Below are 27998 nucleotides of genomic sequence, written 5' to 3' on the forward strand. Positions count from 1 at the left end.
GACAGAGCCGGGGAGCCTCTGAGGAGATGCCAGGCGGGCCCTGCAAGATGCGCCTCCGGCACCCCAGCAGCCCTGTGCAGGAGGCCAGCCCTCGGCTTCTCAGGCGCCAGGAGGCCCGTTTCCCTCAAGCCTCGGGCCTGGGTCACCGTCCCTGAGCTCAGCCCCGCGGCCCTCAGCTCTTCACACCCTCCAGCCCGTAGCCCACGGCAGGACGGCGTCCCCGCCGGGTCCTCCAATCTCCTCCTCTGGTGCTCACTGTAGTCCTCAGCAGCTGCTGGGCTGCGCCCCAGACCCGGGGCCTCGGGACTCAGACGCCAGCACCTGCAGGGGCCCCACAGCTGACTCACAGGTCTGGTTGGGGGGGGGGGTCTCCAAGCTACCAGCAGAATCGCGGACCAAGCATTTTTCTCCAAAGACCAGGACGCAGTTCCCCGCAGCCGCCCGCGTCCACACTGCCAGCATTCCGGGGGACAGCAAGCCCAGACACGCCTCCATCCACTCCAGACCAAACGTGATGCTACCAAAGACCCGCAGGCCATGGCCAAGCCCTGCCCAGGGCCTGGGGGCAGTGTGTCCACTGAGCCACCGTACCTGCGGGCAGGACACCCATCGGGGCTGCTCCCTGGGCGCACTTGGTTCCACCTGAGGGCAGGAGCGTGGGCCCAGCCTCCGGGCGCCCTGGCAGGCCGCACGCACCACGTGGAGATGCGCGGAGTCAGGGAGTGCCTGGCATTGGGCAAAGCCGCAAGTGTGGACGCTTTGCACTCTACTGGCCAGGGCCCCAGCAGGAGGCAGGCGGCACCTGGGCCGGGGACCCTCAGGAGAGGTTAGTGTGTGCACGCGGGGTGGGCGGCATCGGGGGGTGCTCGGCGGAGACCCCGGGGTTTCCAGGAGGCCACGCCTGGCTGGACACAAGGGGCAGAGCCCTGACTGGGCCCAGCCTGGGCGCCGTCCTGGGTGCAGGCCGGCAGGTGCAGCTCCCGGGGAGGCGCCCCACGAGCCTATCGGGTGGAAGGTGCTCACAGGCGGTGGGGAGCAGCTCGGGAGTCCCCGCCAACCGCACCAGCGCCGCAGCCACTTGGGGACCTCCTGTCCATTCGTGTCCATGTGTCAGTCGTGTCGTAAAATAAACACCCTGCTGGCAAACAGACTCTGGTTTCCTGAGGGCCCAGGACACTAACACCCAAGGACCTGATGCAGGAGCCCCACTTACTAAGCCGTTCACCTCCCGTGCCTCTTGGTGCGAGGCGCACGAATGAGCCGCCAGCACAGAGACCTTTTAAATGTTTAGATTACAGATTGTACTTTGACCTCCTAAGAAAGCGTCAGCGTCTCCTGAAGGGATCCCTGGCGTGTGCGAGGCAGGGACAGCCCTGAGGTCAGCCGCCCTGGGCGCAGGCCCTGTGGGCGGCAGCTGGCCCGGCCCCCTCCTGGGTGGGGCCCCGCATGGACTCTACAACGACCACGCAGAGCTCCTGGGATCCCAGCGCCCAGTCCTTGGCTGTGAAGCTCTGGGACGTCCCACATCTCGGGTGCCAAGGGCCAGGCGGGCACGAGGCCCCCGCCAGCGGGACCAGTTCAGGGGTCTGCGCGGGACGAGCTCCGCAGGACGTCCCTATCCAGCATCACTGGGCCCAGCAGCCCGTGGCGGAAGGTCCGGAGGAAGTCGCGGGCTGCTGCGGGGTAGTTGGGCTGGATGACATTGACGTCTCCTGGGGAGACGAGAGGGTCGTGAGGAGGGCCGTCCTGCAGCGCAAGCCCAGGGTTCACATGCACCCTTCCCGGCGCGGCCCCAAGGACTGGTGGTGGGCACTGCGGAGCCCGGGCAGAGGTGCCTGGACCTCGGGAGGCCTCCCCGGAGGAGGGGGTGCAGGGTGTACCCAGTACAAGGTAGGGCCGCCCGGCCCCCTCCTCTGCAGAAACCCCGTTCCCAGAGCAGCCAGCTGTGCCCATCATGTCCCCACAGCTGCAGCCCCGGGGGGCCTCCGCGGCTCACCTGTGCCTGTGAGCACCTTCACCTTGTGGGTCTTCCCCAGCCTCACCGCCACGTGCTTCAGCACACGGGTGATGTCATCACAGGCTCCGTCCAGGCCGTAATGCTGCACGTACCTACAGAGACCAGGGCTCAGGGCAGGGAGCCGGGCCAGGACGCCCCCCAGAGCCGCCGACATGCACCCTCCCACTTGGCCATGACCACCTGTCCCAAGCCGCCCTCAGGCTGCATCGTCCACCCCAGTCCCGAGCAGGCCCACGGCCTCCAGACAGCCACCCACGGTCAGGAGTGAGCGCCAGCGTCAGCAGCACCCGCTCCCCCAGGGCCTGAACAGGTCGGCCTGGCACATCTGCAGCCCCCAGAGCAGCACAGGATGACAGCACCCCCCACGGCTGAGGACGGCCGGGGGCTCTCGCACCCTCCCCGTGCCACGGGTCACGGGCCCTCGGCTGGATAGGAGAGGCCCAACACCCGGCCGGATGCGTCCGACCCCGCAGGGCTGAAGGAGACCAGCCTTGTCCAAGCCTCTCCCCAAGCCCCGGGAGCTGCACCCACACCCCTGCCGGATCACTGCAGCCTGGACCTCCCGACAGGCAGGGGAGGTGCTGTCACCCACCTCGGGGTGTACCGGGGAGGGCAGGCGCAGCCACGCAGAAAGTAAGACCTGGCCCAGCCCCCCGCGGGCCTCGGGGAGCCTGTGTCAGGGCGTGGGAACCCCAAGGCCAAGGGTGGCCGGCGGCCCCAGGGTGCTCTGTCCTGGCGAGCGGGGGGCTGCCTCCGGGTCAGCACCGCACTCACACACAGCTGAGACTCTGCAAACTCCAGAAATGCTGCAGGGCCACAGAGGCCTGAGCAGACTCAGCCCCACACATCAAAGCCGTGGAGAATGTGGACAGGCCCCTGCCACTGCCCACGTGGCACCTGGAGACCCTGGAGCCCGCGGGGTCATCAGGCTGCGGGCCCCAGGGAAGGGTTCCAGAAGTCTGCCAGCCTCGCCAGCCAGGGAGGCCATTCTCTGAAGCCAGAGGCCAGGAGGGGCCACGGCCAGTGCTCACGTAGCGCCGCGAGCAGGTGGACGGGGCGCAGGCAGACGACCGTCCCAAGCAAAGCCCGAGAGCTTGTGCAGGAGCTTAGAGATCCCGCCGCCCCCAGACAGAACTCCAGGAGCCTGGCATCGGGCAAACTCCACCCAGCACACAGCAGGACCGTCGTGAGGACGAGACCTGGTGCTCAAAGTCCCGGCAGGCGGGAGGGGGGGAGGTTAGCGGAAGAGACGCCAGACCGCTTCTTGCGGCCACGTTCCACGTGGTTAGGAGGCCAAGTGGAGAGACGATGGGAACACGGTCCCAGTCGGACTGCGGAGCCACGCCGGGAGACACGGGCAGGTCGACACGCAGGGGCGCAGGGGTGGGCCCACGCGGGGCAGCAGCCGGGGCCAACACTCCGGAGGATGGAGGAGGCGGGAACCGAAAACAGAGAAATCACGGCTGGAAATCTGATAAAAGCTACAACGCCACAGTCCTAAGAACCCCACAAACCGTAACCCGAGGAAAACACCAAGGAAACCATCGCGGGCCTGTTGTCATAAAAGGCTCAGAAGCCTGATGAGAAACTCTTAAAGCAGCAGGAGGAACAGAGACGAACATGACTGATGACCCGTCAGAGACCACGGGGTGACAACGCGACGCCATGACATCCTTCCAGAAAACCGCGGTCCATCTAGAACCTCCGGTGCGGGGCAGCTTTGCAACACAAACGTGAACTAAAGGCTCCTGCAAACCACCCCAATCGGAAAGAATTCAGCAGCAGCATCCCCGCCCCACGACAAACATCCCAGGACATCCCAGGGGACGCACACGGAACGGGCGCGCCCACCAACGCTAAGGTGATGGGGAAAGGGCAGAGGTTTATTAGACCTGAAGTCTCTGTCTCCCTCAGGTTTACAAAATACCTAAAAAGACACTGAACAATAAAAGCCCGAAGACCCGGAGAAGAATGGAGACGCCCCACCGTAAGGGGCTGGCGCTCACGGCTGTTCCTCAAACGCTGAGGCAACGGCCTCCAGAAGCCACAGATGACGAGCCGGGAGACGGGACGCGGGGACATCGTGAGTGTCCACTCAGTGCACCAGAGGCCAAAGAGAGACACGGAGGGGCAGGGGAGGGAGACTGGCAGGCAGACGCAGAGGAGACGGAAGGAGCGGGGACAGGAGGCCCAGACAGCAGGACGGCGGGGCAGGGAGCGGGGAGCCTGAGCGAGGGGCAGGGAGCCCGACGCAGGGCTTGACCCCAGGGCCCGGGACCACGACCCGAGCTGAGGGCACACGCTCCACTGACGGAGCCACCTGGTGCCCTTCCCGAAAGACGACAAATTTAACCCCAGCGTCAATCATCCCGTTACGTGTAAACGGCCCAAAGACCTGAAATAAAAGACAGAAATGGTCAGATTAGATGAAAAACAAGACCTCGCTGTCTGTACGTGAGAAAGACACTTTCAATAGAAAGACACAAATATGCTTAAAGCAAAAGGTTAAAGAGATGTAGCGCTTGGACACCATCCAAAGCCGGAGTCACTGGGCACCTACCAGCCGAGGCAGACGTCAGAACAGAGCACGGGGAGGGTCAAGGCCGTTCTGAACGACCACGGCATCAAATCGGGGACACGATGACCCGCGCGCCTTGCAACGGAGCTTTGAATACACGAAGCGGACGGACGTGGCCGCAGGGACAGACTGACCAGTCACAAGTGGACACCTCGGTACCCCCTGTCAACGACTGACGGCAGAAACAGAAGGAAAGGCGGCAAAGGAGCATGATAAAGGTCGAACGGTCATCATCAATGAAAGGGAGAGCTGGTTCTTGGTGGAAATCCGCAAAACTGATGAACCTCTAGCAAGACGTCCTGGAAACATCCAGCTCATCCTAGTGACGACAAACGAACGTGTCGGTCTGTACCGCGGACAGCACGTGCCAGCCACCAGGAGCCACCCGCGTCACAATGCGCAGGAACCCCAAAGCAGTCACGTTGAGCGCAGGGAACCCAACAAGAGCGTCCAGGCCGTGTGACTCCATTCACAGAACTCGAGCGACAGACCAAAGGCGGGTGGTCACCAGGGTGTGGCGTGCGGGGTCTGGGGACCCCTCTGCAAAATGGGGGAAGGAAGGGGCAAGAAGGAGCGATCGCCCCACACACAGGACACTGCAGGGTTTTCTTGACTGTGTGACACTCAAACGTGTCAGGCCGTACGTGATGTGCAGAGTTCGTCTAAACGCCTTAGGCTGCTACGTCCCCTAATTATGTTTGCACGGGAGGAAAGAGAGAGGACCGGCCGCCGCCCCACACCCTGCACTCACCCAAAGAGCTGGTGCCTGTTGAGGGTGTAGAGAAGGTAGTCGGCCAGGGTCTCCTCCCCGACAAGGTGGTCCAACACGGTTCCTGGGACCAGGAGGCCAGTGTGAGCTCTGAAAACCAGCCCGGCATCGGCTCTCCAAGGCCCCGGGCCTGACGGCTCTGCCTTGGCTCTGCCTCAGCAGTACACCGAGGAAGGCAGGTGCTCCCCAGGCCGTGGGGAGCGGGAGCCAGGGCGGTGGCGGGCCCGCGACAGCTGGGAGCTAGGGCCGCACAGGCTGCTTGGCCTGCTCGCCCAGCACAGCCCTGAAGCATCTGCAACGGCCACATCCAGAAAGGGAGGCCCCCCACGCCAGGCCTGGCGGCCCCCCTCAAAACCCCCCCACTTACCACATAGGGCCAGCTTCAGGCCCATCTCCACACTTTGGATGCGAGGGGCCAGCACCCCAGGAGTGTCCAGCAGGAACATGAGGGGCCGCTCACAGACCTGTGCACACAGTGGGCGGTCGGGCAGCCGCTCCGCCCAGGCGTTGTAGGGCGGGCCCTGCACTGAGGCTCCGAGGAGGCCCTGGGGCCCCGTCCTGATGGGTTCCTCCCTTACAGGAAGCTCTCGGCTTCCCCACAAGATCAGTTCCCATTGAGTTTGGAGAATAAATCAAAGCAACAGGCGCCAACAGCCCCCGTCTTCCCCTCCCAGGGCGAAAAGAGCAAGCGTGGACAGGCTGAGCAGAGCCCGAGACAGTGTGCCTCGGTGTGACCGTGGGCAGGCCTCAGGCTCCCCCATGCATTCACCAGGGTGAGAGCACGCCCTCCCACAGGTTTGTGGTAAGGGTGCTGTGGTGCCCGGCACGTGGCAAGCACTCGGGGAATGGAGCGGGACGAGGCAGGCAGGCCACCCACAGCCCTCAGGAGGCGCCAGGCGTGTGCACGCGGAGCTCTACACCCAGCAGCCAAGGACTGTACCTGAATTCTGGACATCACAGCTCTGGTGATCCCGGGCTCCCCGCCCACCCTGGTAGCTTTTCCTGCAGGATGAAACGCGGCTGTCACATGCAGTCAACACACAAAGCCTGGCAGACAAGCTGCAGAATGAGAAGTGAGACACATGGAAACCGACAGAGGCCCACGTGAGCTTGATTCAATTTGGCTCCAAAGTAGGTCACGGCAGTGACGCTTCAAGCCAGGAACCAAACCTCGTCTCCGAGACCTGCCGAGGGACAGGCAGGCAAGTGCCTGACCGTGGAGGTCCCAACGGAGCTGCTCCTTTCAGCACACCAGCCGCCTCCCCCCAGGCCTTGACCCTGTGGCCCTGACGCCAACCCTGCACCCTGTAAACCTGCCCCCGAGGGCCCAGAGCAACTCAAGAGTAAAGAGATACACATGTCCATCAGTGGACACACAAAGAAGCCAAAGCTGGTTTATAAACCCAACGGAATATTCTTCAGCCTTGAAAAGGAAGGAAATCCTGGCACTGCCCGCAGCGTGGATGGGCCCTGAGAACGTTACGCTCAGCGAAAAATATCCAACACCAAAGGACAGACACTGTGTGATGCACTCATGTGAGGCACCAGATCGTCACGGCTGCCGACAAGCAGACTCGGAGGGGCTGGGGCCGGGGAGAGGGCGTCAGTCATTGTTTAAAGACTTCCAGTTGGGGGATCCCTGGGTGGCGCAGCGGTTTGGCGCCTGCCTTTGGCCCAGGGCGCGATCCTGGAGACCCGGGATCGAATCCCACGTCGGGCTCCCGGTGCATGGAGCCTGCTTCTCCCTCTGCCTGTGTCTCTGCCTCTCTCTCTCTCTCTCTCTGTGACTATCATAAATAAATAAAAAAAAAAAAAATTTAAAAAAAAAAAAAAAAAAAAAAAAAAAAAAAAAAAAAAAGACTTCCAGTTGGACGCAGCGGGAAAGTCTAGAAATAGTGCGGTGGATGCACAGCCCCGAATATACTTAATACCACAATTTTTTTAAAGCCACAATCTTTTTTAAAGCCATGATTAAAGAAAAATAAACTTAAAAAAATAAGCGATTTGACAAGTCGGCAATGAGCACCAAAACACCGTCTAAAAACAATGGTCCGGGATCCCTGGGTGGCGCAGCGGTTTGGTGCCTGCCTTTGGCCCAGGGCGCGATCCTGGAGACCCGGGATCGAATCCCACATCGGGCTCCCGGTGCATGGAGCCTGCTTCTCCCTCTGCCTGTGTCTCTGCCTCTCTCTCTCTCTGTGACTATAATAAATAAATAAATAAATAAATAAATAAATAAATAAATAAATGGTCCGGGTGTGCGCTGGGTCCGGGTGAGTGAACAGACCGCGCGTCGCTGGTGTGCAGCGGAGCCGACCTGCGCTTGGTGCTGACCTGTGGCGCTTATTGGAAGAGGGAAAGGCACGGGGGGAGTAGAGCGGCTGCAGTCAGGGCGGCCTGGGAGGAGGCCACCCCAGCTGCCTGCTCCCCAGGTCATCCCGCACCTCCCGCCTGACACCAGGTCGGTCTACGCTGCGGCACCTGAGGACAGGTGTCAGGCGCCTCGGTGATGGAGGAGGCAACCGCCAAAGAGCACGAAGGTCACCTGCGCGGGAAACCCCTTAACGCTTCACGTCCAGGAGAGAAGACAGGTGCGACGAAGCGCGCCGCAGGATGGCCCGGCCTCAGCGTTCAACCTGGCGCCAGGCGGTCAGGTGGTCCCTTCGGGCCGGGGGGCGTGGCTCTGGGCGTCCTGCCCGCGGCCGCAGGAAGGGGGCTGCTCGCCGGGGACACGAAGGGCCCACGCACCAGCTGCGCGGCCGCAGTACCTTTCCTGAGGTGCTGTCTCCTGAGCGCGTTGATGAGGGAGGACTTGCCCACGTTGGGGATCCCGATCACCAGGGCGCAGTACTCCAGGTTCTGCAGGGGCGCAGCGGCCGCGCAGGGTCACGGTCCGCCCGCGGCCCCGCCCACACCGACCACGCCCCGCCCACAGCACCCTTGGCCCCGCCCAGTCCTGACCACGCCCCGCCCAGACCGGCCCTACCCCGGCCACAGCCCCACCCACACCGCCCGTGACCCCGCCCAGACCCTGCCCACAGCCCCGCCCACTCCACCCACGCCCCGCCCAGAGCGTCCAAAACCCCGCCCACACGGCCCTGGCCCCGCCCACACGGCCCCTCCCAGAGCCTCCTCGGCCCGTGCCCCGCCCCGCAGGGGAAGGTCACCCTCGTGGAGGCCCCGCCACCTCGGCAGGGCCACCCCGACCCTTCTTGCCGCCAGCACAGGCGGGTGGAAGCAGGGCCGCCCCCCCCAGGGCCTAGACAGGGAGCCCCAGGCCCAGGCGAGGAGTTCTGGGCCAGTCGCGCCCCGCAGGGGGCCTGCTCCACCGCGAGGGGCCATCCCACAGCACCGGGCCCACGACCAACCTCCTGGCGGTGATAGCGGTGGCTGCTCTCCACCAGCCCTCTGACCATCGGGATGACCTGCAAGGGACAAACCACACGGAATCGGGCTACTTCCTTAGCTTCTGGAGGCGGTGGCCTCCCAGGTCCAGCTGGGGCTGGGGGGGGGGGGTGCACCTGCACCCATCATCAGAGAGCAGGCCATCCCCCAGAGGGGGCAGCTGTGACCACAGCCACCTTCCACAAAGAGGCAGGTCGGCCAGTGAAATAGTCCTCAGAATCACTGCAGAAAATGCGGCCCCAGAGCGTCCAGCAGCTCGTGGAAGCTCGGGCCCCTGAGTGCACACTGGCCCGGCGCCCCAGGACCCCCAGCGAACCCACGGATCCTCTCCAAAACTCTGCTTCTTGTGAGAGCATGAGATAATCTCTGGGATTTCTGACCTGTATTTAAGCAAAAGCATTAGAGTGTGAAACGGAGGGGCGCCTACCTGCTGGATATTCTCATCCCTTACACAGTTGGTGAAAACAACATTTTTCAGGCCCTCTTCTTCTAGGTGTTGTATAATTTTCTGAAAGAGAGATTTCCATTTTAAATACCAAATGCAAATACGGGTGGTGTGATATGCTAAAATCAAGGATCTGAGAGGGAGGTCCCCACCCCCACAGGGCCAGGCGCGCTCAGGGCCACAGCAGCAGGATGGAGAAGAGCCAGGCTGTGGGGGGGCGGGGAGGGGGGGGTGCAGGCAGGGAGTAGGCGGGCGGGTGTGCAGCACAGAGCACAGGAGTCCCTGGCTCCCCGGTGAGGGCAGGAGGGAAGTGCCCTGGCCCGGCCCCATGCACTCCAGGCTCCAGCGGGGATGAGGGCCTCTCCAGGCTCAGGCTACCCCCATGTACTAGGAGCCCCCTCCAATGTGAAGTGCTACAGCTCTGGTCTCCATTGCTGATCTTGTTACACCCTAGCTCCCCTGCACGCTGAGGCTTGAACCTAATCCAGTCACAAAGTATATGTAGTGTTTTGAAAGCCCAAATGTAAACTAAGGCAAGTATGAATTCACTGGTCTTTTTTTTTTTTTTTAAGATTTTATTTATTCATGAAAGACACAGAGACAGACAAAGGGAGAAGCAGGCTCCCTGCGTGGAGCCCAATGCGGCCTCGATCCCAGGACGCCAGGATCACGCCCTGGGCGGAAGGCAAATGCTCAACCACTGAGCCACCCACACGTCCCTGAATTCACTGGTCTTAACATGAAGCAAATGCAGTGCAGGAACCCTACTTTTTTTTTTTTTTTTTTTATTTATTTACTTATTTATGATAGTTGTACAGAGAGAGAGAGAGAGAGGCAGAGACATAGGCAGAGGGAGAAGCAGGCTCCATGCACCGGGAGCCCGACGTGGGATTCGATCCCGGGTCTCCAGGATCGCGCCCTGAGCCAAAGGCAGGCGCCAAACCGCTGCGCCACCCAGGGATCCGGAACCCTACTTTTTAAAACCAGTATGGGGACACCTGGGTGGCTCAGCGGTTGAGTGTCTGCCTTCGGCCCAGGGCATGATTCCAGAGTCCCGGGATCGAGTCCTGCATCAGGCTCCCCGCATGGAGCCTGCTTCTCCCTGTGCCAGTGTCTTCGCCGCTCTCTGTGTCTCTCATGAGTGAATAAATAAAATCTATAAACAAATAAAAATAAAACCAGTATGATATTGTTTGATCAGCTACCGACCTAAAAAGATGACCCATGTCTGCTTATATATTTTAATTATTCGTTAGATGATGCAGATCAAGGTACAGGCCACACAACAAAGACGTTTGGAGCCTCACTCTGAAGTGCATCAATCCACGATGGATGTCCCGAGCCGGCACCCAGAGACAGACATGGGGCCGCTGCGGGGGGCCTTGCCTCTCCTCTGCGGGACTTCTGCCCCAGCAGCACCTGAGAGCACCTCCCAATGTGGGGAGACAGAACTAGGTCCCCAGGGTAGGTCACCTCAGTACCCAGCATTCTATGAAAATTAGCATTTAAGGGCAGAAGCAATCACTGATTATGACTCAGCCAGTAAAAGCAGAGGTTGGGACAAATCTGCACAGCAGGAAGGCTTTAAATGACCCCAGGTGCCGGCCTGTGGACTCTCAATGAACAAAGGACTCCTGTGGCTTCAGGATTTGATGTTTCCCTGGAAACCTTGAGACAGAGGCTTGTGGCTGGCGTTTATTTTTTTTTTATTTTTTTTTTTAAGATTTTATTTATTTATTCATAGAGACACAGAGAGAAAGAGAGAGAGAGAGAGAGAGGCAGAGTCAGAAGCAGGCTCCATGCAGGGAGCCCAATGTGGAACTCAATCCAGGGTCTCCAGGATCACGCCCTGGGCTGCAGGCGGCACCAAACCGCTGTGCCACCGGGGCTGCCCGTGGCTGGGGTTTAAGTAGCTCAGACCTAATCAACTAAGAAATCTTGGGATCCCTGGGTGGCGCAGCGGTTTGGCGCCTGCCTTTGGCCCAGGGCGCGATCCTGGAGACCCCGGATCAAATCCCACGTCGGGCTCCCGGTGCATGGAGCCTGCTTGTCCCTCTGCCTGTGTCTCTGCCTCTCTCTCTCTCTCTCTCTCTATGTGACTATCATAAATAAATAAAATAAAATAAAAAAGAAATCTGAGCTGTGGGCGCTGGTGGCTCAGTCGGTTCAGCATCCATGTGTTGTGTGTGTGTGTGCATGCGTGTGTGTGTGTGTGTCTCTCTCTCTCCATGGTCAGCAGGGAGTCTGCCTCTCCCCCCACCCCCCTGTCCCCTGCGTTCTCTCTAGCACACTCTCTCTAAAATGAATAAAATAAAGCTTTTTAAAAAGAAAAAGAAGCCCAAATTGCATTCTCGGAAAAAAAATAAAACTGCACCAACAGCCTGAACGCAGCGTGGCCGGAATCCTCGAGGTCTGGGACCTGCCCTCTGGGAGGGCTTTGACCCCCACAGCAGGAAGAGCAGAGCTGCGTGCTCGAAAACAGCGGGTCCAGACCTTCAGGTTTCTTGTACCTCTGTGACACCTGGGAAGGCCCTGAGCTGTGGAGTTACTTCGGGCCTCCCCACCCTTCTAGCGTCCAAATCACTGGATGTGCAGGACTGGCCAGTGAGGGCACCTGGGGCACACGCGGCCACCAGCCCCACAGAACTTCTGAAATGCAAATCATTAAACTGAAATATGATATAAACATCATTCCTGCATCATTCCACGTTCCAAGTGCTCACGGCCACACGGGGACAGAGTCCACACTGTGGGACACTGGGCTCCGCCTTACAGCCTGGCCACTTCCCATGGGAGATGCCCATTTGACTGGGACCATAAATTAAACATTGGAGGCAAGCCTGTCATCCTGAGGGGCCATGTGAGAATACCTCCGCAAACAACGGGCTGTTTGCTAAAGCAAGCCTGCCCAGGTGGGCCACCAGCGAGACAGCTTGCAGTCCGGGCGCAGCAGCCCGAGTGCTGCCAGCATCAGGGACGGGGACCCTCACCTGCTGCTCCTTCAGATCCGCCAAGTCCATTTTGTTGAGGACCAGCACGTGAGGCTTAAGCCCGAGAGCTTCCTGAAACAGGGGGTTGCGGCCTGAAAGTGGGATGTGGCAGAGTTAAGGGAAAACTCCTTCAGCGCTTCACCAGCCCACAAACTTCGTCTGTCTCGTTACGCAGACTGCCCACGGCCTCGGGAGGGACCGAGCCGAAGGAAGCCCGGTCTCCACGCAGGGGCATGCCCCCAGCCAGCCTCTCTCCAGGCGCTAGGACAGCAGCCCTGGCCCTGCCCTCCGGGGGGGGCGGGGGGGGGGGCGGACAGGACCCCATCGCTGCCACAGACCCCCACAGACACGCAGAGCAGGGCTCCATGTGCCTTCTCAAACAGGAACGACAGTGCAAAAACAAAACACAAAGCTCGGTGGAAGGTTTTCTAGCTGCTCTTTGTTTACTTGCCAAGGCACATCAAGTTCAAAATGAATGATAGCACTCAAAAAAGCGCGTCTGGATCCCTGGGTGGCTCAGCGGTTTAGTGCCGCCTTCAGCCCCGGGCGTGACCCTGGAGACCCAGGATCGAGGCCCTGCCTGGAGCCCACTTCTCCCTCTGCCTGTGTCTCTCATGAATAAATAAAATCTTTAAAAAAAAAAAAAAAAAAGCGCATCCGGTAAAGCCCTGACTAGTGTATCTCAAACTACTGCTACCCGCTGGTCACGCCTAGGAGCGGCCAGTCCCCCATGCAAGCTTCCCGGGGGCTCTGCCTCCTTCGGCACCGTGAGGCCCCTCCACCCTCAGCCAGGGACCCTTGGGGTCAGGACAGGTCCCACTGGATGGGACCCTAACACAGGCAGGAGAGGCCCTTGCTTTAGTCTCCTGAACACTCAGCCCCCGCTGGTGCTGCACCTCGTGGAGGCCTGGTGTGCAGCTCCCGAGCCTCCGGCACACCCCAGGTCCAGACGCCAGTTACAGGCCGTGCCCTCACCCACACGAAAGGACTTTCTACAAATCTCACCGTCCCCTCAAGGGTTAACCAATCCTGTGTAGCTCAGAAGAGCAAAGCCTCAGACCTCCTCCCAGGGTCCCTGCCCAGCCTAGGGCTCCCCAAGCCTGGAGAGAAGCGCAGCGGTCTAGAAACCAAAGGACAGATGTCCGCTCACTGTGCACTAACCACAGGTTTATCCTTTTTGATCATCCAACACACGAGCGCCAGCAAACACTGACCAGCAGGGCTAGCCCGCAAACTGACGTGCGGAGCCTACGGTAAGTAAACTTGGTACATTAGTCCAAAAGTTCCAGAGCCTTGAAGCTGTGAACCCGGCCCCTCTTCCGCGACCCTTGAGCTCGTAACAACCGTCAGCCCAACGCCGTCATCAGAGAATCTGAGCAAGCATGGCTCAAGCACGGTGAAAACCAAGTCCGAGAAGGAAACTCATCGAGGAACAAGAGCAGCAGGCCTCAGGCCTGGAAGAAGGCCGCGGGCTGCGGGCTGCGGGCCGGCACGTTCGGGCGGCTGCAGACCCCACCTAGAGGACCCGCTGCTGGACTGCACTGGACTGGACTGGACTGGACTGGACTAGATGGCCAGGGCCCGCCAGGTAGGGGCTGGAGACAAAGATGCCACCTGGTAGCAGTGGGCACTTCAGAAAACACAGGGCCTGGACCCCATACCACACACTCCGATGAACTGGTCTGGAAAGGGGCCCAGGCCAGAGGGTTTTTAAACCTCCAGAGAAACTCTCGTGTAATGAGGGCTGAGAACCACTGCGTGTAATGCCAGTAACTGAGAGGGGTCTCGGCCCCCAGGGTAGCGGACCCAGAGCGGACAGCAGACCCAGGAGGACGGAGACCAGGCCGCGGTCAGGGACGCCTCCCGCCGTCCCGAGCCCGGTCAGGGAGAAGGCCCCGGACGACTCTAACCCTGCACCCAATCCCAATGGCGCTGGGGCCGAGGGAGCCCAGCATCTTTTAAAAAAAGATTTTATTGATTTATTCATGAGAGACACACAGAGGGAGGCAGAGACACAGGCAGAGGGAGAAGCACTCCCTGCAGGAGCCCCATGCAGGACTCGATCCCAGGACGCCGGGGGTCACGGCCTGAGACGGAGGCACACGCTGCACCCCTGAGCTCCGCAGGCGTCCCAAGCATCCAACTCTGGATTTCAGTTCAGGTGGCGATGTCAGGGTCAGGAGGTGGAGCCCTGCTTGAGATCCTCACTCCTCCACCCTCCTCCAGCCCTTGCATGGGTGTCCCTCCCAACTCCAATCAATCAAAATCATCAAAAACAAAGTGCCACTCTCCCTCCAAATCCACATTTGGCCAACCCAGAAGCTCTCCAAACCCTGTCTTTTTAGCTTTTTATTGAGGCTTCATTATATAGGCCTGACTAATAAATCACTGGCCACTGGCAACCGGTTCCACCTCGGGCAGGTGGTTGCACCTGGCAAGCAGCCCTCAAACTTGGGAGACTTAGGGCCTCCCCAAAGTCGCCTCCGCGCCACACCCACCGCCGACACTCTCACACCCAAGAAATGCCCCGGGTTTCCCAACCAGGGACAAGGCAGACCCGGTCCCCCTCTGCCCCGAGTCACGGAAGGATATCCGGGCGTCGTGCACCTCGATGACGCAGTCCACCAGCCTCAGGCTGCCCTGCATCTTCTTCAGCCCTGGGCGACAGGGGGGCGCGTGAGCCCCGCGTGCAGGATGCCACGCCGCGCGTGCCGGGGCCTGCGAGGGCCTCCGCGAGTCCAGCCCGGGGCCCCGGGAGCCGCTCGCGGTCTGGCCACGGGGCAGCACCCAGGGCCCGACCCACGGGGCGCCCCTCACCCGCCACGCCCGGCGCGCAGCGCGGCCTCCCGCAGCCCACGGCGCCCACTCCGCGCCCTCGGGTCGCCGCGCGCAGAGGGGAGTGAAGGGGCACAAGGGACTTGCTGGGACTTGCTGGGACTCGGGTCGCCCCGGGCGCGGACAAGGACGAGGAGAGGCGGGGGCAGCGGGGGGGGGTGGAACCAGGCAGGGAGCGGGGGGAGGGGGACGGGCTGGGGGCGGGGGGGGGTGCAGCCGGGAGCAGAGGGCCGGGGGCGGGGCCTGGGACAGCCGGGGGGGGGGGCGGGGGCGGGGGCGCAGCTGGGGGGGCAGCTGGGGGGGCAGAACCAGGCCGGGGGGCGGGGAGGGGACTGGGCTGGGGGGTACCGGGCTGGAAGAGGGGGAGGGGCCGCGGGGTCGGAGCGCGGCGGGGTGGGGGGGCCAGGCCTGGGGCAGCGGGGGCGCCGGGCGGGGGGCAGCGGGGGGGGGCAGCGGGGAGCAGCGGGCCGGGCCGGGGGCGGGGCGGGGCGGGGCGCGCACGGAGCAGACGCAGACCCGGCCCGGCGCCCCCCGCCTCACCCTTGGCCATGTGTCCCGGGAACCAGCGCGCCACGTCCCGCCCGCCCAGGGGGAAGCTCTCCCGCCAGGCGGCCCCGGCGACGCCGCAGAGCGCGCGAGAGGCCAGCCTCATGGCGCCGTGTGCCGAGCGCGGCGGCGGAACCGCTCCCGGACGGACTCCCCGCGGCCCCGACCCGGCCCGGCCCGACCCGACTCCGCGGTTCCGGGGCCTCCAGACACCGCCGCGCGGCTCGCGCGTGCGCACTACGGCGCCTTGGGGACGCGCGGGGCGGGGCGGGGGCGGGGCCTGGAGGGAGGGGAGGGGCCTGGGGAGGGGCGGGGCTACCAGCCGACCTGCGGCCTGCGCTGCCGAGTCTTGGTTTAAGCGTTCTTTTAAGGAATTCAGATACATTAACGCTCTTTACATTTAAATTCTTTTTTTTTTTTTAAGATTTTATTTCCTCATGAGAGACACACAGAGAGAGAGAGAGGCAGAGACACAGGCAGAGGGACAAGCAGGCTCCACGCAGGAGCCCGACCTGGGACTCGATCCAGGTGTCCAGGGTCACGCCCGGGCTGAAGGTGGCGCCAAACCGCTGAGCCACCAGGGCTGCCCCCATTTAAAATCTTCTAATTCGGGGGGATCCCTGGGTGGCTTAGCGGTTTGCTGCCTGCCTTCGGCCCAGGGCATGATACTGGGGACCCGGGATCAAGTCCCATGTCGGGCTCCCTGCATAGAGCCTGCTTCTCCCTCTGCCTGGGTCTCTGCCTCTTTCTCTGTGTGTCTCTCATGAATAAATAAAATCTTTACAAAATTAATCAATTAATTAAAATAAAATAAAATAAATCTTCTAATTCGGGATGCCCAGGTGGCTCAGTGGTTGAGCATCTGCCTTAGGCCCTGGGCATGACCCCGGGGTCCCGGGATCTAGTCCCGCATCCAGCTCCCTGCAGGAACCCTGCTTCTCCCTCTGCCTTTCTCACTGGGTCTCTCATGAATAAATAAATAAAATCGGGCAGCCCGGGTGGCTCCGCGGTTTAGCGCCCCCTTCAGCCAGGGAGACCCAGGATCCAGACCCAGGATGGAGACCCAGGGTCGAGTCCCACAACGAGTCCCACATCGGGCTCCCTGCATGGAGCCTGCTTCTGCCTCTCTCTCTCTCCTGTGTATTCTCATGAAGGAATAAAATCTTTAATAAATAAATAAAATCTTCCAGTTTGTCCCTAGGTGTATTCTAAGTGTAGCATGCCTCAGTCGTCCCCTGCCACTGTTTGACCCCTTTTTACAAACTTGGTTATAATTTTCAAGTATTTTACATGTAGCCTACATTATCTAATATCCCCCCCTTTTTCAAGTGCTCTAGGTCTTTTTTTTTTTTAAGATTTTATTTATTCATTGAGACACGGGGGGGGGGGGCAGAGGCACAGGCAGAGGGAGAAGCAGGCTCCATGCAGGGAGCCACTCGTCGGACTCCATCCAGGGTCCCCAGGATCAAAACCCGGGCTGCAGGTGGCGCTAAACTGCTGCGCCACCGCGGCTGGCCCTCAAGTGCTCTAGGTCTTTTTTTTTTTTTTTTTTTAACGTTTCTCGGATTTTCTTTATTCACCTGTAAAAAACTTCACCCACACCACAAACACCACCACCATCAGCACCACACACGTGCGCAGCGCGCACACACACACACACACACTGGCAGATCTAAAACCCCTGTTCCTCCAGGCTCTGGGGGCCAAGTGCTCTAGGTCTTAAACGAAGTCTTTGCCGATGCTGACAGCAGTCCTGCTCCCTAGACTGCTCCCTCCTGAGCCCCCTGCAGACATAAACAAGGTCAGGTTTCAGCTTGAACACAGGGCAGGATCACGTTCTGGAATTTGGGAAACGAGCTCCTCGAATTCCAACCACTCCTGGTTCTCAACACAGAAACAACTCTGCTGTGATGGTCTGACACCTGCCAGTTGTCAGCACTGAACATCGCAGGGACCAGGAGGTGAGCGCTCCAGGGGGAGGACAACGCAGCCCCACCACCACCACTGAGAGGCAGCGGCCACCCTGCTCATCTTTGTCACCCAGACTCGGCTCTAGGCTCGATGCCAGCAGGACAGATGACTGTCCCTGAGGGAAGCGGCAATCTCTCACAGCCCTGGGACCACAAACACAGGTGTCCACGCAACACCACTCGAGTGACACAAAGCAGTGGACACACGTCCAGAACACTGGGGCAGGGGCCATCTGCCCCCTTGGAGGGGAGGAAGAGAAGGGCCCACAGGGAGCGTGCTGGGGCCCAGGGCATGTCCAGCACCATCTGGGACTGCAGAAGAGCCCATACGGGCCTGGCCCCAAGACCCCTCTTCCCCACACGTGTACACTCACCCTGGAGCCAGCGCCCCCGCCAGTCCCCTGGAGCAGGTCACAGGCTGGAACCCGAGGTGTGAGGAGGGGCAGGAGACACTGACAGCCCCACCCCCTGCAGCACAGGGTCCCAGCCTCTGTTGCTCCTGGACCTTCCTTCAGAGACTGGGCAGTTATTGACCTTGACCTACATTGACCTCTAGGCATTTTGTCCTTTCTTCAACTGGGAAACAGTGGCACTTTGGTCCATTCGCTGGGACACTTTGAGGATGCAGCAAGGGAAGATGGGGTCAGCTGAGCAGGGCACCCAACACACTGGTCAGCACCCATGGCATCCAACACACCCAACACTGCCCGTTCACCCTCACACAGAGCTATCCCACCCCCTCTGCACTCTGGAGGCCTCATTTTTTATTCGCATCCTCTAGAAAACCTCTTGCCCCAGGTCAGGACAGAGTGCCCCTGTGTACTCATGTCTCCACACTCTCTGGCCCTCACCCAGCCCACACAGTCAGCCAGGCCTGAGCACCACCAGTGAGAGCTCAGGAGCACCTGAAGATGCCCATGATGAGGGGCAACCACAGCACCCACAGCACCCACAGCCCAGGGGAGGGGACACCAGCCCTGCGGTGACTCAGGCCTGAAGTTTAAGGAGGAGGAGACACGGACGCTTTAACACACTTTATATGCATGCCCTCAGCAGCAGCAGTGGCATCCTGGGTCTCATTTCTCCAAGAAGAACTTGCACTCGGCTCAAGCTCGGCCCTGGCCAGACTCAGTGATAGACGTGAGAAACGAGAGCTGCCCCCAGTCACCACAAAAGGCAGGCTGTCATTGACATCCCCGAATCTCAAGCCCGGCCAGATGCTGTCAGAGGAAAGGATGGTGTCAGCCTCCCCCTGGCACAGGAGGGGCAGAGCAGGGCTCAGAGCTGGGGCCCGGGCAGCTGGGCCTGGGGATCCTGCAGAGCGATGAGCCGGTCGGCCTCCCTCCAGCCAGACAGCAGAGCCCCGTGTGTGGTGGAGTAAAACGTCCGATGCGTGGCTTCCCCTGCAAACAGTATCTGGAGCTGCAAGGAGAAGCCGGGGTTAGCACAGGGTGCCAGGAATCAGGCCGCAGCCGCAAGCCTCTCACTGGCTACAGAGTTGACGGCAAGTGTGTGGCTTCATTGCTCACTAGTCCCACGGAGCCCTGAGATGGTCAGGAATCAGAAGCGGACACACGGACAGCAGGCACTCCTGCAATCAAGTGTGACTGCAAAACGGGGTGCAACGTTGAGAACTTCACCCAAAACACAGAGGGAAAAAAAACAAAGGCGCAGGAATTAGGAGGAAAGGAAGTAAGAAAATTTGAGGACCAGTCCACCACCCAAACAACAAAAATCCCAGAAAAGCGGGAGGAAGAGGAGGGCGGGAGGAGGAAGAGAAGAGAATTGCAGAGGCGCTCCCAGCTGGCCGCACACTCGCTCCCAGGACGGAAGCGCAGGGTGCGAGGAGGCGAGGGGCTCGGTGCCGTGAGCCCGGAGCCCCAGGAGCACTCGGGGACGGTGGGTCCCTAACGTCTTCCACGCGGAGGGAAGTGCCTCTCAAGCTGGGATTTACACCCCGTGTGCGGCTCTCGGGCTACAAGCTCTTGGGGAGACGCCTCCCATAGAAAGGCAGGGTCTGTGTCCTGCCCTCTTGAATCTGGGCAGCCGTGACCACTCGGCCAGGGGCGCATGGCCCCGGGAAGCGAACTGCGTCCTGCTCCACTGGAACATCTGTGCCGGGCTGTGGGCTGCCACGTGGGCAGCACAGGGGCCCTGAGTAAGCCTGAGCCCTGCAGAGGCCACAGGCCACACTGAAGTCAGGGTCCCAGCCCAGGGCCACTGTGCAGGAGAAGCAGCCCCAGAAGACCCCCAGCCCAGCCCTGAGTGACCCCGGCTGAGACCCCAGACAACACGGGTGAAGACACAGGGTCCCCCGAGCTGCCTACGGGATCTGTCGGCGTTATAAATTGGTGGCTTCCACCACGGGCCTTTAGGGGCTTGTTACATAGACAGGTCCAGACGCCTGGAGTAGAAGGGGAGACAGAGGACGAGTTCGCACATGCACACTTTCTCTAATAATTCCCCCTGCCGAGTACCCCCTCCTCAGGGAGCTTCTGGAATAAGTGCTCCGATGAAGTAAGTGCACAGGGAAGGGGGGTACGGGGCGCTGGACAGGCTAGGCTGAAGCTGACACTGAAGAATCCAGGCAAACGAGGCTGAAACCAAGCCCCGTGCACTCTCTCACTCGTGCACTCACACTCATGCTCACTTGCACAGGCTCCACCTCCACAGCCCACTCACGGACCCGTAAGTTCTCACGTAGATGCACACAGGAGGAGGAAGCACAGCGTCCTCGCAGGACAGGAGTCCACAGGGCCTGGGGCAGGGCACACGGGGGCGCAGCGCTAAGTGCTGGGGGGGCGGGGGGGGCTGCAAGCGACTAACGCCTTCTCTGCCGCAGGCAGTCACCCTGTGATGCCGAAAACCGACAATCTAAGGAGCAACGTTATCGAACGAGCACACCGTAAAGAAACGGTGATGACTTCGCGGTAGTCGCACATGTCAGAGGGCGTCCCTTATCTGCGGGGACCCTTATCAGGTGGGCTGCAGGCCACGGCCAGCACCGCGGCCCTGGAGCCGCAGGCGGGGACCCACAGGGCCAGCCTGCTGGTGCACACGTGCAAGCTTTCCACAGCCGAGTGTTTTGTGAAAAGTGGCAGCACGAGCATGTTGGAGATGCCGGAGATATGGGAACAGTCTGGGCAGGGATGCTGGGCACCCCAGCCTGCTGGGTTTGGTTACTTTGTTACCAGCTCTTTGGTTACTTTGTTACCAGCATCCTCCCATGCTTAGGCTACATGCATGTAAAACTCTGATAAAATAGTATGTTTCAAGATTCCTAATTTCGGAGGGGGGGGGGGCTCAGCAGTTTAGCAATGCCTTCGGCTCAGGTCGTGATCCTGGGTCCTGGGATCGAGTCCTGCCCTGGGCTCCCTGCAGGGAGCCTGCTTCCCCTCTGCCCGTGTCTCTGCCTCTCTCTGTGTCTCTCATGAATAAATAAATAAAATATTAAAAAAAAAAAAAGATTCCTAATTTCGAACAGCACAGGGACCCAGCCCCAGGGGTCCCGGCCCCCCCTTGCCCGCCTCACCTGAGCCTCCGTGCCATCCTCGGGCAGGGGCCGTGCCAGCCGGTCGATGTCCTCCCCGGTGCTGCCCACGGCCACGTAGCTGTAGGAGCCCCTGGTGTACGGGGCGCTGTGCCAGCGGGAGCGCAGCACGCTCCTGGGCGCGGGGAGCCTGGCGTTTCCTGCGCCCAGAGACGTGTGTCAGCGCCACACTGCCGCCCGCCTGGCCCCAGGGCCGCTTCCCTTCAGGACTCAGCAGCTTAAAACGAAGGAAACCACCCGGGAAGAAGACCCAGCCCCGAGCGTATCACCAGAGGCTCTGCGTGTCTGACGGCTGCGCCTAGCTCAGGACTCCCAGCAACAGAAAAAAGAAGTGGAAAGCGTTCACAAAGCTGTTTCAGTCCCTTGAGAGGAGACCTCCGAGGGACCCGCTAAGCTCAGGAAGGCCTGTCCCTGGAGGGCCAGAGCACCAAGCTCAGTTCCAGGCAGCTCTCGAAGCTGGGTGCCCGTCCAGAGATCAGCCCACGAGGGCCCTGGCGGCGGCCCGGCCACCCGTGCTCAGTACCTGTCACCCTGCGGAGGACTTGGGTCAGAGACAGAAGCACCTCCTCGTCGGTCAGAGTCTCCATGAACTCAGACTCCAGCCCGGCAATGAACCCGCAGAGGACGTGGACAGACCTGTGTGGGGAGACAGCCCTGAGACGGCCTGCGGCCGGGCCCTGGACGGGGCACCCACAGTGCCCGGGGCAGCTCTGCAAGTGCGGCCGCAGATCCCCGGGGTTCCAGCACCGAGCTGTTTGCTGCTTCTACTCCGTCCACACACACACACACGCTGACGTGCAAGGGCCACGGCCCGTGAACGGGCCCGCCCTTTGCAGACGCGGGGCCGCCGTGCAACCCGGACTAGCAGGCCCGGAGCTCTTCCCACCGCACACACGGTGGAAACAATGCCAGATGCACCTGAGAACGTCCTCCACGAAGCAGTGGAAGTGATGAACCATATCAAACCTCGGCTCTCGAGCGCCCGTCTCTAATGACCAAACAAGATGTGGGCGGGAGGCCCTTGGGCAGCACCTGACGCGGGGCAGCCGTCCGGACGGCCTTGCGCCGAGGGCTGAGCCGCCTGCTGAGTCGCTGCTCCGTCTTTACCGGAAAGAACGTGGTTAGTATTCAAGCTCGGGTGTCTGGCCGACGTTTTCTTGACACCGAGCAGCGTGTCTGTCATGAGGAAAACAACTGCAAGTGTTTCCTGCCAACGATGAAACTGAAGCGCTCACACGAACATCACATTTTAGAAAACGTCTATCTGCCGCCAGCCGCTCGAAAGGTTCCAACACCAAGAGACGTTTCTGAGATTCACGGTGACGTCAATAAATCCCATTGCTTGATATCGTACAGTGAAATGTTGCAACATTCGGAAGACGGGGCGCTCGGCTGAGATCCCTGCGCGGTGCAGGGCAGACAGTGGGTCCTAGCGTCCCGCGCACGCCTGGCCGAGGGTTCAGACCCTGCACGGCGCCCAGGGAGCTCCCCCCCCCGCCTGAGCTGTGGTGCCCATACCCACAGTCGTCTGGGGCTCTTGACGCGGCTCCCCTTCCCAACTACGTGTCTGAGCGGAGACTGTCGTCGACTTCACGTGGAACGAAGCTCAGCACCACCGCGTGCCAGCAGCGGGACAACGGAGCCTCTGCTATTGAGCCAGGCCGTAAAGACAGCAGGAGAAAAGCGCAGCATCGCCACTCTCCTCACTAAAGTTTGTTTTAGAGATACAGTTATTTGGGGGCGGCTGGGGGCCTCCCTCCGTGCCACAGGCACACTCCAGGCCGAGGTCCCGACCGGCTGCCCGCGGGAGGCTCCTGGTGCCCCACAGCGGCTGCAGCCCCGGGCCCCCTCGGCGCTCCGGGGCCCTCCACATCCCACCCGGAAATCCTCCACAAACGCCTCCCAGGGATCGACACTGCTGGACCCTCAGCCGAGCCCCCACCCACGAGCCAGCCCCCCGGGGCCCACAGCTGAAGCCTCCGCAGACAACCCCAAGGAGCGTACATACTCAAAGGAAGGCAGGACCCAAAAGCCAATGAGCTTCTTGAACCAGACGTCCTGCAGCTGAGAGGCGACATCCTCCAGGGGCGACATGTCCTCCCACACCACCTGGATGTGCTGGCAGCCTGGCTCCCAGAAGGGCTCCTCGAACTCCAGGAAGATTTTATTGTTCGTCCCAAAGCCCAGTTTCCTGATTGCGTCGGCCTTCTCCGTGGGCAGTGGTGGCTCAAAGAAGGTGTCCACATGTTCCTTAAGAAAACCTGGAATTCACAGGTGCACTCACCTCACACCCCACAAATCTCTCAAGCTGGAATCGCCAGCCACAGGAACCCACCCGGAGGCCCATCAGAGGGGTCAGGCAGGGAGGCTGCCCAAGACCACGTCCGCAGAGACCCACGCCAGCCCCTCGGACTCAGCCTCAGGAGCAACACACCGTGGAGGGACACGGAAGGCCCCATGGCCACCGGGTCAGCCAGGGACAGTCGGCCCCCCCCCCCCCCCCCCCCCCGCCATGACCCTGTAGGACAATTTCTCACTTCTAAACCCATCTGCCTCTCAATGTCTGCAAACCGTGCTGCTCTGGATTAGTTGGGAGCAGCATCACAACCTACGGGCTTTTTCCAGAAGCTACGTGAAAAATAATCTGCGTGGCAGAAACAGTTCTGGGCCAGAGTGAAGCCAGGAGATGGAATATTTATGGCACAAGCCACTGTCCTTAGGACACAGATAGTGTGCAAGTCAGTGAGTAAAGGACAAACAGCCCAACAGGGAACAGACCCGCAGAGGCCGCAGAGACCCACGGAGGGGTCTCCGTGCCCTCCACAGGCCCATCGGAGACCCTCAACCGGGCAGCTCCCGCTACTGCGATTTGTGCCTCAGATATATTCACGCGAGTGCATTTAAATGCACATGGAGGGCAGCCCAGGTGGCCCAGCGGCTTAGCGCCGCCTGCAGCCCAGGGCGTGATCCTGGAGACCCGGGATCGAGTCCCACGTCGGGCTCCCTGCATGGAGCCTGCTTCTCCCTCTGCCTGAGTTTCTGCCTCTATGTGTCTGTGTGTGTGTCTCATGAATAAATAAAATCTCAAAAAAAAAATAAATACACATGGAAATGCTACATAAAACAGGAAAGAGTGAAAACCTCAATTTCCATCAACTTTAAGTAATATTAAGCAATGACTCCTACATGGAAGAAAACGCTGAGTGCCTATAAGGAATAAATGTGACAGGTGTCCTGGCTCCTTGTGAACAAAACCAACAGGCGGCAATGCACCTGCAGATCACAGCAGGGCCTCAGCAAGCACGCACTCCAGCTGCAAATGACACCGATATGGGTGCCAAAAAAAAAAAAAAGACCGACAGATTTCTATGTGCTCGTCTGGAAGGACTGACAAAAGTCTTATTCACTAAAAAAAAGAGGGAGTGGAGAAAAAAAAAAAAAAGAGGGAGTGGCAAACAGAACAGCAGAGGACTGTGTTAACACGTCCGGTAGGATTCCGCGTGTGGGAGAAAGGACGTGGGTGCTGAGCAAGCTCGCCCCCAGCCAGCGCGTCCTGAAGGGACCCCAGAACGCAGGCTGCAGCCACCAGGGGTGGGCGGACCCTCGCTCTGCACCTCACATCGGCTCTGGCCCCTGCTGGCTTTGTGACCTTGCACGATTAAGTGACTTATTTCTGTTTGCATCTGTCAAACAGGGTGGGACATACACGTCCCCAGCTGCCTGAGGGTAAATGAGCTGGCACAGCACGGCCTGGCTCTCAACCCCGTCCACCTTTTGTCAAATTGTCAAAAAGCCTCTCTCTCCAGCGTCAGATCTCGGATTAAACAGAAGCACACGTGTGCCCCTTCCTCAGCTACGGCAGGGCTGAACCTGAGATCCGGCTCTCACAGCCTGCGACTCCCAGAAAGCACGGCTTGGTGAGCGCCTGCAGGCCAGTCCCAGCCTTTCCAGAAATGACCTCGGGAGGAGCAAGACACGCACGTTCTCTTACTGGGAAACTCAACTCCCAAGCAGCAACCGCTACAAACCGCAGCAGAGCAATCCGTGTGACACTAGATGAAAACAGGAGCCAGGCCCCGAACCAACACTGCGGAGCCTGCCGGGCCGGGGCAGAGCCGGAGGCCGGGGGCCCCCGGGGGGCGGTGGCCTCGGGGAAACCCGTGGGGAAACCCGCCGGGAGGACGCGCTTTACCTAAGGGCACGGTGACGATGACATGATGCGCAGGGAAGCAGCCTCCATCCTCACACTCCACCAACACGGGAAACGTCTCCCCAGGAGACGCGGCCTCCTGGAAGGACCCGTTCCAGTGAATGGTCTTCACAGGCTTGTTAAAAATGATCATATCCTCTGGCAAGGAGGCCATTATGTGGTTTGTGAGGCCCTGATAACCCCTAGAAGAGACCGGGGGGGGGGGGGGGGCGGTGTTGTCGGAGGAACGCACGGGCCCCCCACGGGTCTCCAGGCCGCCTCGAACACCGGTACCACTGCCCCAGCTAAAGAGGCTCACGGGAGCACGAGCCAACAGAGCTGTGAGAGAAGGAGCCCCCCTCTCCCCCGCCTGGAATCCTACTTCTGATCACAAATGATCAAGGAGCCTTGGGGTGATGCTGGGAAGCCCAGCAGGACCGCCCTGCCTGGGTGCATGGGTGGCGGGTCCCAGGATACAGAAGGGGCCCGAGTGCATGGATGGGGGGTCCCAGGGTACAGGAGGGGCCTGAGTGCATGGATGGGGGGCCCAGGGTACAGGAGGGGCCCGGGTGCATGGGGGGTCCCAGGATACAGGAGGGGCCCGGGTGCATGGGGGTCCCTGGGTACAGGAGGGGCCCGGGTGTATGGGGGGCCCAGGGTACAGGAGGGGCCTGGGTGCATGGGGGGCCCAGGGTACAGGAGGGGCCTGGGTGCATGGGGGGCCCAGGGTACAGGAGGGTCCCGGGTGCATGGGGGGCCCAGGGTACAGGAGGGGCCCGGGTGCATGGGGGGCCCAGGGTACAGGAGGGGCCCGGGTGCATGGGGGTCCCTGGGTACAGGAGGGGCCCGGGTGTATGGGGGGCCCAGGGTACAGGAGGGTCCCGGGTGCATGGGGGGCCCAGGGTACAGGAGGGGCCCGGGTGCATGGGGGGCCCAGGGTACAGGAGGGGCCCGGGTGCATGGGGGGCCCAGGGTACAGGAGGGGCCCGGGTGTATGGGGGGCCCAGGGTACAGGAGGGGCCCGGGTGCATGGGGGGCCCAGGGTACAGGAGGGTCCCGGGTGCATGGGGGGCCCAGGGTACAGGAGGGGCCCGGGTGCATGGGGGGCCCAGGGTACAGGAGGGGCCCGGGTGCATGGGGGGCCCAGGGTACAGGAGGGTCCTGGGTGCATGGGGGTCCCAGGGTACAGGAGGGGCCTGGGTGCATGGGGGGCCCAGGGTACAGGAGGGGCCCGGGTGCATGGGGGCCCAGGGTACAGGAGGGGCCCGGGTGCATGGGGGGCCCAGGGTACAGGAGGGTCCTGGGTGCATGGGGGGCCCAGGGTACAGGAGGGTCCTGGGTGCATGGGGGTCCCAGGGTACAGGAGGGGCCTGGGTGCTTGGGGGGCCCAGGCTACAGGAGGGGCCGGGTGCATGGGAGGCCCAGGGTACAGGAGGGGCCCAGGTGCATGGGGGGGTCCCAGGGTACAGGAGGGGCCCGGGTGCATGGGGGGCCCAGGGTACAGGAGGGGCCTGGGTGCATGGGGGGGGCGAGCACCTACCCAGGAAAGGTGCAGTCCAGCCCGGGCAGCACGGTGTACTCCCCGAAGGGCGCCAGGGCCACGAGGTCCATGCTGTGGGTTCCACTCACGCAGCACTCCACGTTGAGAAAGTTGTGCATCAGGGCGAGCCGCAGCCTCCTGGCATCCTCGCGGTCCGTCCAGCCGGCCGCCAGCGCCCTGAGCGCGCCCCTCACGTACTCCCCCACGCTGGGCGCGGGCGCGGCGGCCCCACGCACGAACTCGCGGGCCTGGTCTATGAGGCTGTGGAACAGACTCGCCGTCTCCACCACCAGCTCGCGGCTCACGCTGACCCCGGAGCTGGCGTAGGTCACCGAGGGCAGGCCCACGTGCCCGCCCGTCTCCATCCGCTGGTTCTCCTCCGACAAGTCCTTCTCCCGCAGCAGCCGGTGCTCGGCCGCCAGCTCAAAGACGGGGTTGCCGCGGGAGGGCCCGTGGATCCAGTGCGCGCCCAGCTCCAGCACGCCACCTGCGGGGCAGCAGACGGCCGGGCCTGCGCCGAGCGCTCCTCCCGGGCCGCCCGGGCCGCCTTCCCCAGCCCCAGGCCTCGTTCAAGGGGCCCCTTAGGCCTTGAGGGCCCGCCCCCCCGCCCTCGGAGGGCCCCCGCGGAGCGGGCAGGGGCAGCAGGGGTGCCCGAGGGGGCGGCCGCGGGGCCCGGCTCGGCGGGGATTGGGGACCGCGACCTTGACCCGAGGCGCGGGGTGGGGCGCACGGGCCCTCGGGGGGCTCGGGGTCGCTGAGCCCGGGCGCAGGCGGGCAGCGCCCGTGGGGCCCCGGGGCTGGGCTCGGGAGGGGCTGCGGGAGGCGGTTACCGAAGCCGCGCTCCGAGCGGATGCGGCCGCCGGCGCGGGCCGTGGCCTCCAGGACCCGCAGCTGCGAGAAGGCCGGGTGCGCGCGGAGCCTCTGCGCGGCGCCCAGCCCCGCGATGCCGCCGCCCACCACCAGCACCCGCCGCCCGCGGCCCGGCCGCTCCGCCTGGCCTCCGCTCCACTCCATCGCGCCCATCCACTCCGTGCGTCCCGCCGCCGCGAGGTGCGGAGAGCCCCGAGGGGACCGGGGCGGGGCGGGAGGCGGGGCGATGGGGAGGGGCGGGGAGCGACGGGGCACGGGGCCGCCGGCAGCCGGAGGGGGGCGCGGGGAGGGACT

At 61.8% G+C, this 27998-nt stretch overlaps 1 protein-coding gene across 5 annotated transcripts; it reads right to left on the reverse strand.

Moving 5' to 3' along the window:
• Positions 1 to 1277: 1277 nt before the first annotated feature.
• LOC140620648 (mitochondrial ribosome-associated GTPase 1-like) lies at positions 1278 to 27872 on the reverse strand. 5 transcript variants are annotated; one of them, XR_012020358.1, is made up of 15 exons: positions 27665 to 27870; positions 26835 to 27321; positions 25298 to 25497; positions 23114 to 23366; positions 21088 to 21245; positions 14795 to 14861; positions 12205 to 12307; positions 9197 to 9277; positions 8733 to 8789; positions 8133 to 8223; positions 6305 to 6366; positions 5732 to 5828; positions 5347 to 5454; positions 1997 to 2109; positions 1278 to 1712 (listed from the first exon to the last, which is right to left on the reverse strand). XR_012020358.1 is itself a non-coding variant. In XM_072804764.1 (15 exons), exons 1-15 carry the CDS (start codon positions 27855 to 27857, stop codon positions 1579 to 1581), a joined length of 2178 nt encoding a protein of 725 aa, XP_072660865.1. In that variant the 5' UTR covers positions 27858 to 27863; the 3' UTR covers positions 1278 to 1578. The 5 variants fall into 5 exon arrangements, 3 of the variants coding, with proteins under 3 accessions (XP_072660865.1, XP_072660867.1, XP_072660866.1); XM_072804764.1 differs by having other exon boundaries at positions 5347 to 5428; positions 27665 to 27863; XR_012020359.1 differs by lacking the exons at positions 5347 to 5454; positions 5732 to 5828; positions 6305 to 6366 and having other exon boundaries at positions 27665 to 27872.
• Positions 27873 to 27998: the final 126 nt, after the last annotated feature.

This window comes from Canis lupus, chromosome 29 (genome assembly GCF_048164855.1).
Source record: "Canis lupus baileyi chromosome 29, mCanLup2.hap1, whole genome shotgun sequence".
In the NCBI taxonomy this organism is placed as follows: domain Eukaryota; kingdom Metazoa; phylum Chordata; class Mammalia; order Carnivora; family Canidae; genus Canis; species Canis lupus.